This window comes from Carlito syrichta, unplaced genomic scaffold, assembly GCF_000164805.1.
Source record: "Carlito syrichta isolate Samal-C Ts95f unplaced genomic scaffold, Tarsius_syrichta-2.0.1 Scaffold301761, whole genome shotgun sequence".
Classification (NCBI taxonomy): domain Eukaryota; kingdom Metazoa; phylum Chordata; class Mammalia; order Primates; family Tarsiidae; genus Carlito; species Carlito syrichta.
Window position 1 is genome coordinate 963174 of NW_007245857.1, and position 12288 is coordinate 975461.

A 12288-nucleotide genomic window follows, 5' to 3' on the forward strand; every position below is an offset into this window, starting at 1 on the left:
GAGCTGGACATGGCTGGTTCCTTCTCTTACTCCCCATTTGGAGTGTCGAGAGGCTTGGCCATGTCCAAGACAGTTTAGTGACACAAGGCTGGGACTTAAGATGCCTGAGTGGGAGTACTTGGGCCCCTCCCATAAGCACGTTCCCAGGGAGAAACTAGATCAGAAGGGAAAGCTTCCTTCCCTTGTAAACTAAAATCCAAAACATCTAGATTAAAATCCTAATGTCTTCTCCCCAAAAGCCTTTGGTACCTTTTGCTCAGAGGCTCAGGGCTTTCTTAGGGGTGATACCCTGCAATCTTTCCCTGGGATGAAGGCCATTTCCTTAAGGTCCCAAGGCCCCAAGCTTGGAGAAACTGTCCTGATTAAAACAGTGTCCCCGAAGGTGGATGTGTCCTGTGTAAAACAGTGTCCCCGAAGGTGGATGTGTGGTCCCTTCAGACTGCAGCTCCGAGATCCCAACAAAGGGAAGAGAACATGCTGTTTCGCCTCCCAGAATGTTGGTTCCTCTGGACCAGCCATCCAGAATCCTCATCTTGGGAACTTGACCAGGAGGGAGGGATCTCCTGTAGAATGGGGTCAGTTCCCGGCCCTGCAATTGCCCTGTCTGGGCACCTGAGTGTGTCCTCTGGCTTTGTCGACCTGTCTACACTTTCTCTCTGCTTCTGTGCTCCCCGGTCCTGTTCTGAGAACATGCCCCATGTGGGCAGTTTCTTACCCGTCCCTTCCTCCTTGGTCTCCTGAGCAAGAACCCTCTCCCCAGACTCGGACCTTTCAGAAGATTGTCATCAAGTTGTTTCTCAACCCTTACGAAATGGTGTCTTCTCTGTAGACAGGAAGGGCCCCATTCCTTCTGATTTGTTCATTAATGAAACTGTCCCCTGCTCTGCGAGTGGGGCACGACTTCAGTCTCCCAAGTCTGTGGTGGGGCCAGAGATGACCTAAACAGGTCAAGAGTCAACTCAAAGCTGGTGGCCCACGAGTCTTGGACAAGTGTGCAGTGAGAGAGCCCTTCCACGAATCCCTGGATGCAACCAGAGAGATGGTTTTAAATCCAGTGACACAGTTCTAGAACCATCTTCCTGCCACACCCAAAGCCACTTCAGACCACCAAGGTCTGGACCAGTGTGGCCTGTGGTTGTCAAAGCCATGACTAAAACCACTCTTCTTCTACTTTTTTTTTTTTTTTCCTGAGTCTCACCCTGTTACCCAGGCTGGAGTGCAGTGGCATGATCATGGCTCACTGCAAACTCAACCTTCTGGGCTAAGGTGATCCTTCTGCCTCAGCCTCCTGAGTAGCTGGGGCTACAGGAACATGCCACCATGCCTGACTGTTTTTATTTTATTTATTTATTTTTATTTTTTATTTTTTTGAATTGGAGTCTCACTCTGTTGCCCAGCCTGGAGTGCAGTGGCCGCTCCCGGCCACCGCAGCCTCGACCTGCTGGGCTCCGGCGATCCTCCTGCCTCAGCCTTCCAAGTAGCTGGAACTACAGGCATGCGCTACCACGCCCGGCTAATTTTTGATTTATCGTAGAGATGAGGTCTCGCCAAGTTGCCCAGTCAGGTCTCGAACCCGCGGGCTCAGGCAATCCACTCACCTCAGCCTCCCAAAGGCGCAGGATTACAGGCTGAGTCACCAAGCCCGGCTGTTTTTTATTTTTTTGTAGAAACAGTCTTGCTGCGTTGCTCAGGTTGGACTTGAACTCCTGGGTTCAAGCAGTCCTCCTGCTTTGGCCTCCCAAAGTGTTGGGAATTCAGGTGTGAGCCACTGGGCCCGACCATGCCATTCTTCTGGACTGTACTATGTACCTTTGTCTGCATGTGACGCTTCGGGCCTCAAGCCCCAAGAAGTGGAATTTTAGGGAGTCAGTCATTCCTCATTGCCCCACCTGACTCCAGAACCAGCTGAGAAGCAGATACGGGAGACATGAATGCAGAACACAGAGTTGGCTTTGTTCCCGATTCGCCTGCTTTGGGATGCCTGCTTCGTCTTTCCTGGGTTAAACAGACGTGTCCACGGGAGCAGAGAGAGATGTCCTCAGCCTCCTGCAGGGCAAAGCCTTTGCTGACTCCCTTGCCCCCACTGCCAGCCCTGTGTCCTTTGACCCTGTATTTGCCCTTGTTTTTGCCTCTGGCAGGGGTTGTCCCAGCTGGAGTCTGGAGCCCTGGGCAGGGAGCCTGGTCTGGGGTGGGTCCTGGCCCGGGGTGGCTTAGCTGGGGAGGGTCTCCAGACGATGGCGTGTTGTTTTGTTTTGTGTCCCCTGCAGAGGAAACGGCTGGCCTCCAACTATCTCAACAACCCCCTGTTCCTCACAGCAAGAGGTAAGCACCAGCACCCAGCTTCTGCCACAGCCGCTCCAGGGTTGGGCGGAGCTGGGCCTCCACTCCGGGCCTGGCAGGGCTGACCTGGGTAGAGGGGGATGAGACTGCTTGGAGGAGGCTCCCACCTCCCCACTCGTCCTGCTTGTGGCCTGGGGCAGGTCCTTAGCTTGTGCCACAGGTATAGGTGTGGCCTGCGTGCCTCTGCCCGGTGGCCCAGCCCAGGTACTGCCTGCCACCAGCAGCCCAGAGACAGCCCACTTGTCACCCACCCCTGTGGCAGCCCCGATGCCTGCTGGGCTGGGCTGCTGGCCCTCAGCACACACCGCGCCCACACTCATCCTCATGTGCCTGCTGAGGGCATCCAGAGGACATAGGCTGGACTTGGGAGACCTGGATCTGCTTCACTGTGTGACCAGGCCTGGCCTTCCACTCTGGGACCTGGGCTCCTCTGTACAAGGCACTGGGCCTGATCTTCAGCGAGGGCCCCCAGCTCTGGTAGTCTGGGCCTGGCCTGAGTCTCCACCTGAGTTTGCATGGGCCCCTCCCACCTCTGCCAGCTTTGCCCCATTGCCAGACCTCAGGGAGCCACATTCATAAATACAACCAGCAGCCGGAGGCCACTTGTTATTTTCAGTTTAAAAAATGTAAATAGTCCCAAGGGCAAAAATGACTACCACCTTCTTGCATGTCTATGTAGCTTTCAACCCTTTACAGTACTTCCCTGGGTCCTGGATTACAACCTGTAAAACAAGCCCATAGCTATGTGCTTTCTGAGAGCTGGGACAGTGACATAATGGGTGAGCATGACAACACTTCATGAGCTGTTGGGTGCTGTGCAGACAGACACGGTGCTTCCCACTGGATGGCATTATTTGCAACAGATGTGACCCAGCACTGAAAGGAAAACCATTTTGGTGATCATTAAAACATGTGGTTTGACATCATTTTCTAGGAACGGGAAGGGCTTATAGCCAAACAAAGAGTTGAAAATAAGTCATTTTGGGTGTCCCTGGAGAGACGATTCCCACCCTAGGCAGTTCACTGCCACCATATGCTCAGCAAGCTCAGGGGCCATGATGACCCTCTTCCCAAAGTGGTTCCTAGCTATGACCAGGACAGAAACCCTTACTCCCATCATGCCCTGGAATGAAATCCAGGTGTCATAAGACCTTGTATTCACATCATGCTTTTGGGTGAAAACCAGGCACCACTAGAGCCTTGTGAGACTCCCATCATGCCCTGGGGTAAGAACTCATCCCTGGGGTCTTCTGAAACTCAGAACTCAGGCATCTTGGGGCCCTGTAATAGTCCCATCATGCTCTGGGATGAGATCTCAGGTGCCAGTGGGGCCTTGTGATACTCCCGTGGTGCCCTGCCGTGAGAACCCCTGCCACAAGAGGCCTCAAGGACTCCAGTCCTGATTTGTGCTCCCCTGGTGCTCACTAACATGCTCTCCACCCTTCTTCCCTGTGCTAGCCAATGAGGACCCCTGCTGGAAGGTACGTGGCCCCTTCACACCTGGGAGGGGCGGGGCATGTTTTCAGTACAGTCCAGGGTCACTCCTGGAAAGAAGGGAGGGGCCCTGGAGTGGAGCAGAAGTTCTTTGGGCTCCACACTCCACCCAGTCCACTTTCCAACCTGCCAGGCAGTTGGGCATTGCCCCAGGGCTCAGTACACAGGTTGAAGCAGGGCCCCACCACCACCTCTGCTTAGTACTGAGGATGCAGGGACTCTGGGGGCCTGAGGGTCCAACTGGAAGTAGTCGGGTGTCAGCTGGTCTTTGCCCCAATTCTGCTGGCCTAGCTCTATGACCCTGGGCAGAACTGGCCCTCTCAGGTCCTCTGCTGCCCACCCCAAAAGAGGCTGGACTTTGTACTCCCCAGGGTCTCCCTCCACACGCCCATGTTTCTGTGATCCTGAGAGACCACCCCCCCACACACACACCACGTCCCTGCTTCCCAGGACATTGGCTGGTCATGACCTCATTCATGGGCGTGGCCTCAGAATTTATTCAGCATTTTTCTTTACTAAATTTCTGATCTAATTCTAGAAGAATATTCTAGTTCCCACATGCTTGTAATGGTCAATCCTCTCAGAAGCAATAGGTGTTTGGTTCCAGGCAACTCTGGTTAGGCTGTGCTGTTTCTCTCCCAGTCCCCTGCCATGGCGGGCATGGGGACGGGACACACCTTGAGCCTGGGCCCTGCCCCCCCAGAGCCCACAGCCTTGGAGGGGCCTTGGCTTCAAGACAGGAGGCCAGGATGCTGGTATCCCAGCTCCACCTCCAGCACACTCTGTGGCCTCAGACAACTGCCTCACCTTCCCTGGGTCTTTGTAGGAAACAAAGAGTGTAGACGGGGATCTCTGAAGCCTCACATGAGGGTGCTGGCCTTCCTTCAGGGACATAGGTCCTTGTGGCCCCTGGTCTTTTCTAACTCTGAAGTTGGAAGACGCTGCTGACTCATGGCTAGAGAATGGAGAGCCAAAGAATGCAGCCATCTTGTCCCAGTTGGGCCTCTGTCCCCGAGCGGTGTGAATGTGAGGAGCGTGTGGAGAGAAGCTTGGGAGTGCTGACTGGGTCCCCACTCCAAGAATACAGGCCTCTGCTACAGTGCAGGACACCCTTCTGGTCACACGCCTGGAGTCCAGGTCTTCAACGTAGAAGAACCAGGACACCAGAGCCGCATACCAAGCCCAGCTCTGACGCTTGGTGACCCAGCCCCTAGTCAATGTGGCTCTGTCAGTGCCCTAGAATCCTGCACACCAGGCAACTCCTCCCCCACCTCCTGGGGTCCAGGCCTGTCCCCACACTGTTGCCCTCTGGGGGCTTGCCCCTCTCTCTCCCTAGAGCTGCTGAGAAACTGGCAGAAGCGCGGCTGCAGGTGGGTCAGGACGGAAGCTGCTGGGCCTCGGCCCCTCTGACTCGCCTTACGCCCTTCCTTCTCTTCCAGAATGAGATCACCCACGATGAGCACTGTGCCGCCTGCAAGCGGGGGGCCAACCTGCAGCCCTGCGGCACCTGCCCGGGGGCCTACCACCTCAGCTGCCTGGACCCGCCCCTCAAGACGGCGCCCAAGGGCATGTGGGTGTGCCCCAAGTGCCAGCAGAAGGTACAGGAGGCTGTGCAGCTCACCCTCACCCTGCACCGATTCCTGGGGGTCCCCACCATGGGCAGAGATGGGAAGGGCAGAAGAGGAGTGAAAAGAGGGGCTTGGGTACAGAACAGGCTTTTGCAGCCTTGGAACCACTGTCGTTTTGGCCAGGGTAATCCTTGGCTGTGGGTCTTTGTCCTGTGAATTGTAGGATATTTAGCAGCCTCCCTGGCCTCTACCCACAAGATGCTAATAGTGGCCTTCTTTCAATAATGGCCTTTTTGGCTGAGCACGGTGGCTCATGCCTGTAAAAATCCCAGTGCTTTTGGAGGCTGAGGTGGGAGGATTGCTCAAGGCCAGGAGTTCATGAGCAGCCTAGGCAACATAGAGCCCTCATCTCTACAAAAACCAGATGTGGTGGCATGCACACCTGTATTCCCACTGCTTAGGAAGGCTGAGGCCAAAGGATCACTTGAGCCCAGGAGTTGGAGGCTGTAGTGAGCTGTGATCGAGTCACTGCACACCAACCTGGGTAACAGAGCAAGATCTCGTCTCTGAAAAAATAATAATAGTTGCTTTTTTAAAACCTATGCCTCAGCCAGGCTCGGTGGCTCAGCCTGTAATCCCGCGCCTTTGGGAGGCTGAGGTGAGTGGATTGCCTGAGCCCTCGGGTTTGAGACCCGCCTGGGCAGCGAGACCTCATCTCTACAATAAATCAAAAAATCAGCCGGGCGTGGTAGCGCGTGCCTGTAGTTCCGGCTACTCGGAAGGCTGAGGCGGAAGGATCGCCGGAGCCCAGCAGGTCGAGGCTGCGGTGGCCGTGAGCAGCCACTGCACTCCAGTCTGGGCGACAGAGTGAGACTCCAACTCAAAAAAAACAAAAACAAAAACAAACCTATGCCTCACTCTGGGGACTCTAGCCTAAGGAAATGACCCAAATATGGGTGGAGAAGCCCCTCACTCTTTATTCACAAAAGAAAGGAGATGGAAACGGCCTGACTTCCCATCAACAGGAGACAGTGAAGTTGATTCCAGCATGGAACCTCGATAAGACACTGTGCTGTCATTGACAAGAGTTTCTTACAAAGAGTGTGATCCTTTGGGACTTGTTCACTATATGGAAACAAGTTCAGCCTGTAATCCCGCGCTTTTGGGAGGCTGAGGTGAGTGGATTGCCTGAGCCCGCGGGTTCGAGACCCGCCTGGGCAGCGAGACCTCATCTCTACAATAAAAAAAAAAAAAAAATCAGCCGGGCGTGGTAGCACATGCCTGTAATTCCGGCTACCCGGAAGGCTGAGGCAGAAGGATTGCTGGAGCCCAGCAGGTCGAGGCTGCGGTGGCCGGCCACTGCACTCCAGTCTGGGCGACAGAGTGAGATTCCAACTCAAAAAATAAAAAATAAATAAATAAATAAAAGACATCAGGCCAGGCTGGGTGGCTCACCCTGTAATCCCAGCACTTTGGGAGGCTGAGGCGAATGGATTGCCTGAGGCCGAGGGTTCAAGACCCACCCGGGCAACTTGGCAAGACCTCATCTCTACAATAAATCAAAAATTAGCCAGGCGTGATAGTGCCACTGCACTCCAGTCTGGGTGACAGAGTAAGACTCCAGCTCAAAAAATAAAAATAAAAATAAAAGACATAGCCAGGCATGGTGGCGCATGCCTATTGTCCCAGCTACTTGGAAAGCTGAGGACCTGAGTCTAACAGATCAAGGCTGCAGTGGCCATGAGCATGCCACTGGTTTCCATCTTGAGTGACAGAGTGAAACTCCAACTCAAAAAATTAATAGATAAAAAACAGGCTTTATAGCAACCATAGGGTTTGGTCATCAGCCATCTGAGAAAGCCCTATGGGAGACGCTTCCGAGTGTTACTCCTGGGGGTTGAGGGGTTGGGGGCGTGGCAATGCTTAGTTCAGATTGTGCGTTCCACAGTAAGCATGTCTTGTAGAATCAGAGGGCGTTACCTGGGTCTCAAAAAGCAGTAACTGTCATGCATTCTCATCATCCTGACTTTTGTCCCCACAGGGGACATAGATATGGTGGCTGGGTGCTGCTGCAGGTTGTCCCCTCTGGAGGTATTGTGACTGCTGGGAGTCACAGCTTTTTGAGGTAATGCGGAAACAGTTCAAGATTCTGTCCCCTACTTCAGCACAACACAGGGAACACTGGGTCTCCTCCGTTTGTACCTGGCTTGCCTGGGGCTGGCTGCGGTTGAGCGCCCTGGACATGAGAAGAAAAGAGAGATCATTCATTCATTCGAGAAGGATTTGAGCTCCTTGTTCAAGGCCCTGGTGAGGAGCAGGGAGAGAGACCCCGAAGGTTCCTGCCTCATGGAGCTGACCTTATTGCACAGCCTGTGAGCCAGGCCCTGAGGCCAGTGTGGCCACCATTCCCTGGTCACAGGTGACGGGTCTGTGTCTCAGAGAGGGCGTGTCTCCTCTAGATTGCACAGCAGGTCCCAGGACCTGTCCACTTTCTCATTTCCCCATCTACTCTCCTCTCCCTCTGCCCCCAGGCCTTAAAGAAAGATGAGAGCGTGCCCTGGACGGGGATGCTGGCCATTGTGCACTCCTACGTCACCCACAAGACAGGTGAGGCATCGTTGGGGGGTGGGAAGGGTGCCGTTCCTCCTCCCCATCCTCCCCCCCCCCGACCCCTGCACTGACTCTGGACCCGTGGGAGGCTGGGTGAGTTCAGGCTCTTCCTGGGACTGGTCCTGTGCACGGGGCAGGTACTGCTGGGGGAAAGCAGTTCTGGTCCTCAAACATCTGGCCAGAGCTCTCAGTGCCATCCTTTCTGCATCTCGGGCCTACCCTCTGGCCCAGCCACTGCTTACCTGCCCTTCTCGGCGGGGCCTGGCCCTCTTTCCTAGTCAAAGAAGAGGAGAAGCAGAAGCTGCTACAGCGAGGCAGTGAGCTGCAGAATGAGCACCAGCAGCTGGAGGAGCGGGACCGGCGGCTGGCCTCCGCAGTGAAGGTGCGCACAGATCTGGGGGCGGATGGAGCTCCACTGTTCAGTTACTGTGGCCCAGGGAGAGACAGGCTCACCACGCATCCCTCAGCAAATGCGCAGGAGGGCAGCACTGTGATGCCTTCCACAAATATGTATCCCATATTTGGGATCCAGAGCCTGGATGTTCCCAATGGCTAGAACATCCAGGCTCTGCCCCTTCTCAGCTCTGTGACCTTGGCATGGCCTTGACTTCTGAAGCTCAGTTTTTTCCTGTGTAAAGTGATCATAATTGCTCCTCTGTAGGATGTTATGAACGAGATGATGATGGTGGTGGTGGTGGTGGTGGTGACGGTCACAGTGGTGGTGATGGGGGTGATGATGGGATGATGGTGATGATGATGGTGATAGTGATTTGATGATGGTGGTGATGGTGTGGCCATGTGATCACAGTGATGGGGGTGATCGTGGTTGTGGTCATGGTGGTGATCACAGTGATGGGTCATGATTTGTGGTCATGGTGGTGATGATCACAGTGATGGTGATGGTGACGGTGATGTGATGATGGTTGTGGTGGCGATGGGGGTGGCAATCACAGTGACCGTGATGATGGTGGTAAGCGTACTGGTGATGATGATGATCATGATGAAGGTGATGATGATAAAGTGATGATGCTGGTGGTGGTGGCAGGGATGATGTGGTGATGTTGATGATGACGATCGTGGTGTGACGACGGTGGTGAGGGTGGGACCTCCGTGATCACGGTGGTGGGGGTGATGGTGGCCGTGATCACGATGGTGGAGGTGGTGGTGGTGGTGATGGTGATGCAATGATTGCTGTGGTGATGATGGCAGTGGCGACCACAGTGACGGTGATGATGGTGGTGAGGGTGTTGGTGATGACGACGATACTGGTGGTGGTGGTGGTGATGGTGATGATGGTGGTGGTGGTGGCAGTGATGATGTGATGATGTTGATGATGATGATAGTGGTGTGACGACGGTGGTGATGGTGGGACCTCCGTGATCACAGTGATGGGGGGTGATGGTGGTCGTGATCACGATGGTGGAGGTGGTGGCGGTGATGGTGATGCAATGATTGCTGTGGTGATGATGGCAGTGGCGATCACAGTGACGGTGATGATGGTGGTGAGGGTGTTGGTGATGACGACGATACTGGTGGTGGTGGTGGTGATGGTGATGATGGTGGTGGTGACGGTGATGATCATGATGAAGGTGATGATGATAAAGTGATGACGGTTTGTGGTGGTGACGATGGTGGTGATGGTGGGATCTCCGTGATCACAGTGATGGGGGTGCCGGTGGTCGTGAACACGATGGTGATGGTGGTGGTGATGATCACAATAATGGTGGTGGTGAGGATGGTGACATAATCATGGTTGTGGTGATGATGGCGGTGGCGATCACAGTGACGGTGGTGGTGGTGGTGAGGGTGTTGGTGACGATGAGGAGGATAATGGCGGTGGTGATTGTGATGATCACGATGAAGGTGCTGATGATGGTGGTGATAGTGATGTGATGATGGTGGTGACGGTGGAGCCTCAGTGATCACAGTGATGGGGGTGATGGTAGTTGTGACCACGGTGGTGATGGTGGTGGTGATGATGGCGATCACAGTGACAGTGATGATGGTGCTGAATGTCATGGTAAAGATGAGGACAGTGGTGGTTGTGATGGTAATAATGATGAAGGTGATGATGATGGTGGTGGTGGTGGCGGCAGCGGCAACAGCACTGCCAGGCCCTAATGAAGCTCTTCGACTGCAGCATCTCCTTTAATCCTCTCAGCAGCCCTACGAAGAGGCTCTGTGATGATCCCTGTCATCATTTTAGAAATGATCTCAGGGCGGTTATTATTTGCCCAGGCAGCATTTGAACCAGAGCTGGTCGAGTGTACCTCTCTCATCTGTTTTTACCGCTTCACCTTGTTGCCATGGGCATAGATAGGCTCAAAAAGGCCAAGCAGCACGGCTGGCAAGAGAAAAGCAGGAAGCCACCCAGCAAGCCGGAGGACTCTGCAGCCGGCCGTCGGGAGGCGGGGGAGTGCAGGCAGCTGACTTGGAGGCAGAGGTGGGAGCCCCACAGCCGTGAGGGGAACGTTCCCTGCAGCTGCACAAGCATACTTTCTCTAGCCCCAAATTCCAACACACACATATCTCCTGTGGGTCTGGCTGCTGTTTAATTCCATTGTCACGGCTGCCTGGTTTTTGGGAGGCCCTCTGCCGGGTTTCTTTCAGGTCTCTACAACGAGCGGGAAAGGCTTTGGAGAGAGGTAAAAGGGTGGCTGCCCCAGGGGGCCTGCAGAGCGGACTTTGAGACCCTTCTCTCTGCCTCCTTGTCCCCCAACAGAAATGCCTGGAGCTCAAGACCAGCCTGCTGGCCCGTCAGAGAGGCACCCAGTCATCCCTGGACCGCCTCCGGGCCCTCCTGAGACTGATACAGGGCGAGCAGATGTTCCAGGTCACCATGACAACCACCAGCCCCACCCCGCTGCTGGCCGGGCCCTGGGCCAAGCCCTCGGTGGCAGCCATGCACCCTGCCCTCCAGCATCCCCAGGGGCACAACTGACCCCAAGGGACCTATCTTCACACCCGTGGAAAGTTACTGGGACCCTGCTCTCACATAGCCCGGGGGTTCTGTCGGCCTTAATTCATAAACACTATGAGTTTCAGACAAAAATAAACCAGACAGAGGAGAGGAGGGAGAAAGAGCCGGACAGAAGACCTAGTGCCAGGCCCCGGTTGGAGGGTGGGAGGGGACAAGGGTGTGTCGGGCCGGGGCGCACAGTCAGCCCGAACCTCCGGCCACCTCGGGACCACCCAGGCCTCTGGCTTCCAGGCCCAGCTCTGTCCACGGCCTCGCACCGCCCCAAGAGAGAGGGAGGCTGAGACTGTCGAGGGGACAGGCACACTGCCCAGCACGTGGCTGATCCCCTGGTTGAGGGTGACTCCTCTCATTGTCCCGCGGGAAGGGGAGCTGAGAACACACGGACATAGCTGAGTGGTAGAGATAGTTGGGCTGAGAAGTGGGTAGCAGGGCTAGGTAGTTCCTCAAGACCCCCCACCTCCCTGGAGGCCCAGAGGGGGCTGGGCACTCCCTTGCCTTTGCAGAACCGCCCTGGCCCTTTCTGTCAGTATTGCTAGGGTTAAGAATTGCAGCTTAACTTGAAACTCGTGGAGGCGAGCACACGTCCAGGGACGGGGCCGCCGCCCAGCTCGACCCTCGCAGCTCACCGCCTTCCTCCTGCCGATCTCCTGGACTCCTTTTGCTTTTGATGTATTTTTCTCATGGAGTTTTCGGGCAAGACAGAGCTGCAACCTTGCAGGGAAGGCACCTGGCCGGTTTTCTGTTTTGGGTTGAATCACTCAACTTACGACGGGAACCTTTGCGTTGCCCCTTTAGAAGAGCCGATGAGTATTCCACTCCTGTTTTCTTGCCAGTACAGACACTAATGCCAAAAAATAACTCTACGTTTTTGTATGGCGTTTTTATTGTAAGATATTTAATGTGAAGGGGGGGGCGCTTGCTGACGTCTCTCTCTGCGTATAGTATTCTCTGCTTCAAGGTACGAATGGAACACCTCCCCTCGGGAAGGCCAGCCAAACTGGAGAGATCCAGAGTTTTTTAAGAACTGGGGCCGGGGACTGGGAGAGGGAGAAAGGGCGGTGGCCTTGGGAGGATCTGGCCTTCGGGGACACGAGAGTCCCCTGCGCTTGCTGCCTCCTCACGTTGGCAGAGACCTCCAAGGGCTCCTGCGTCTGGGGTGGGCACTGCCGGCTCCTCACACCCACCAGCCCCTCTGGTCCTAAGGGACTTAGCACAACAGGATACGCGTCCAGGAGCCATGGGCTCCCACCCCGAGCATATCACATGGTGCCGAATTGCATTGAACACGCATGTGTG

At 55.1% G+C, this 12288-nt stretch overlaps 1 protein-coding gene across 1 annotated transcript in view; it reads left to right on the top strand.

Annotated features, from left to right (window-relative positions):
* Window positions 1–11307, top strand: part of PHF21B (PHD finger protein 21B) — a 38036-nt gene extending 26729 nt beyond the window's left edge. The window contains exons 8-13 of the mRNA XM_021710956.1: window positions 2268–2322; window positions 3799–3821; window positions 5274–5432; window positions 7934–8009; window positions 8291–8394; window positions 10735–11307. Of these exons, the coding sequence (XP_021566631.1) occupies window positions 2268–2322; window positions 3799–3821; window positions 5274–5432; window positions 7934–8009; window positions 8291–8394; window positions 10735–10953 (636 nt within the window). The 3' untranslated portion in view covers window positions 10954–11307. The remainder of the gene's footprint in view (window positions 1–2267; window positions 2323–3798; window positions 3822–5273; window positions 5433–7933; window positions 8010–8290; window positions 8395–10734) is intronic.
* Window positions 11308–12288: the final 981 nt, after the last annotated feature.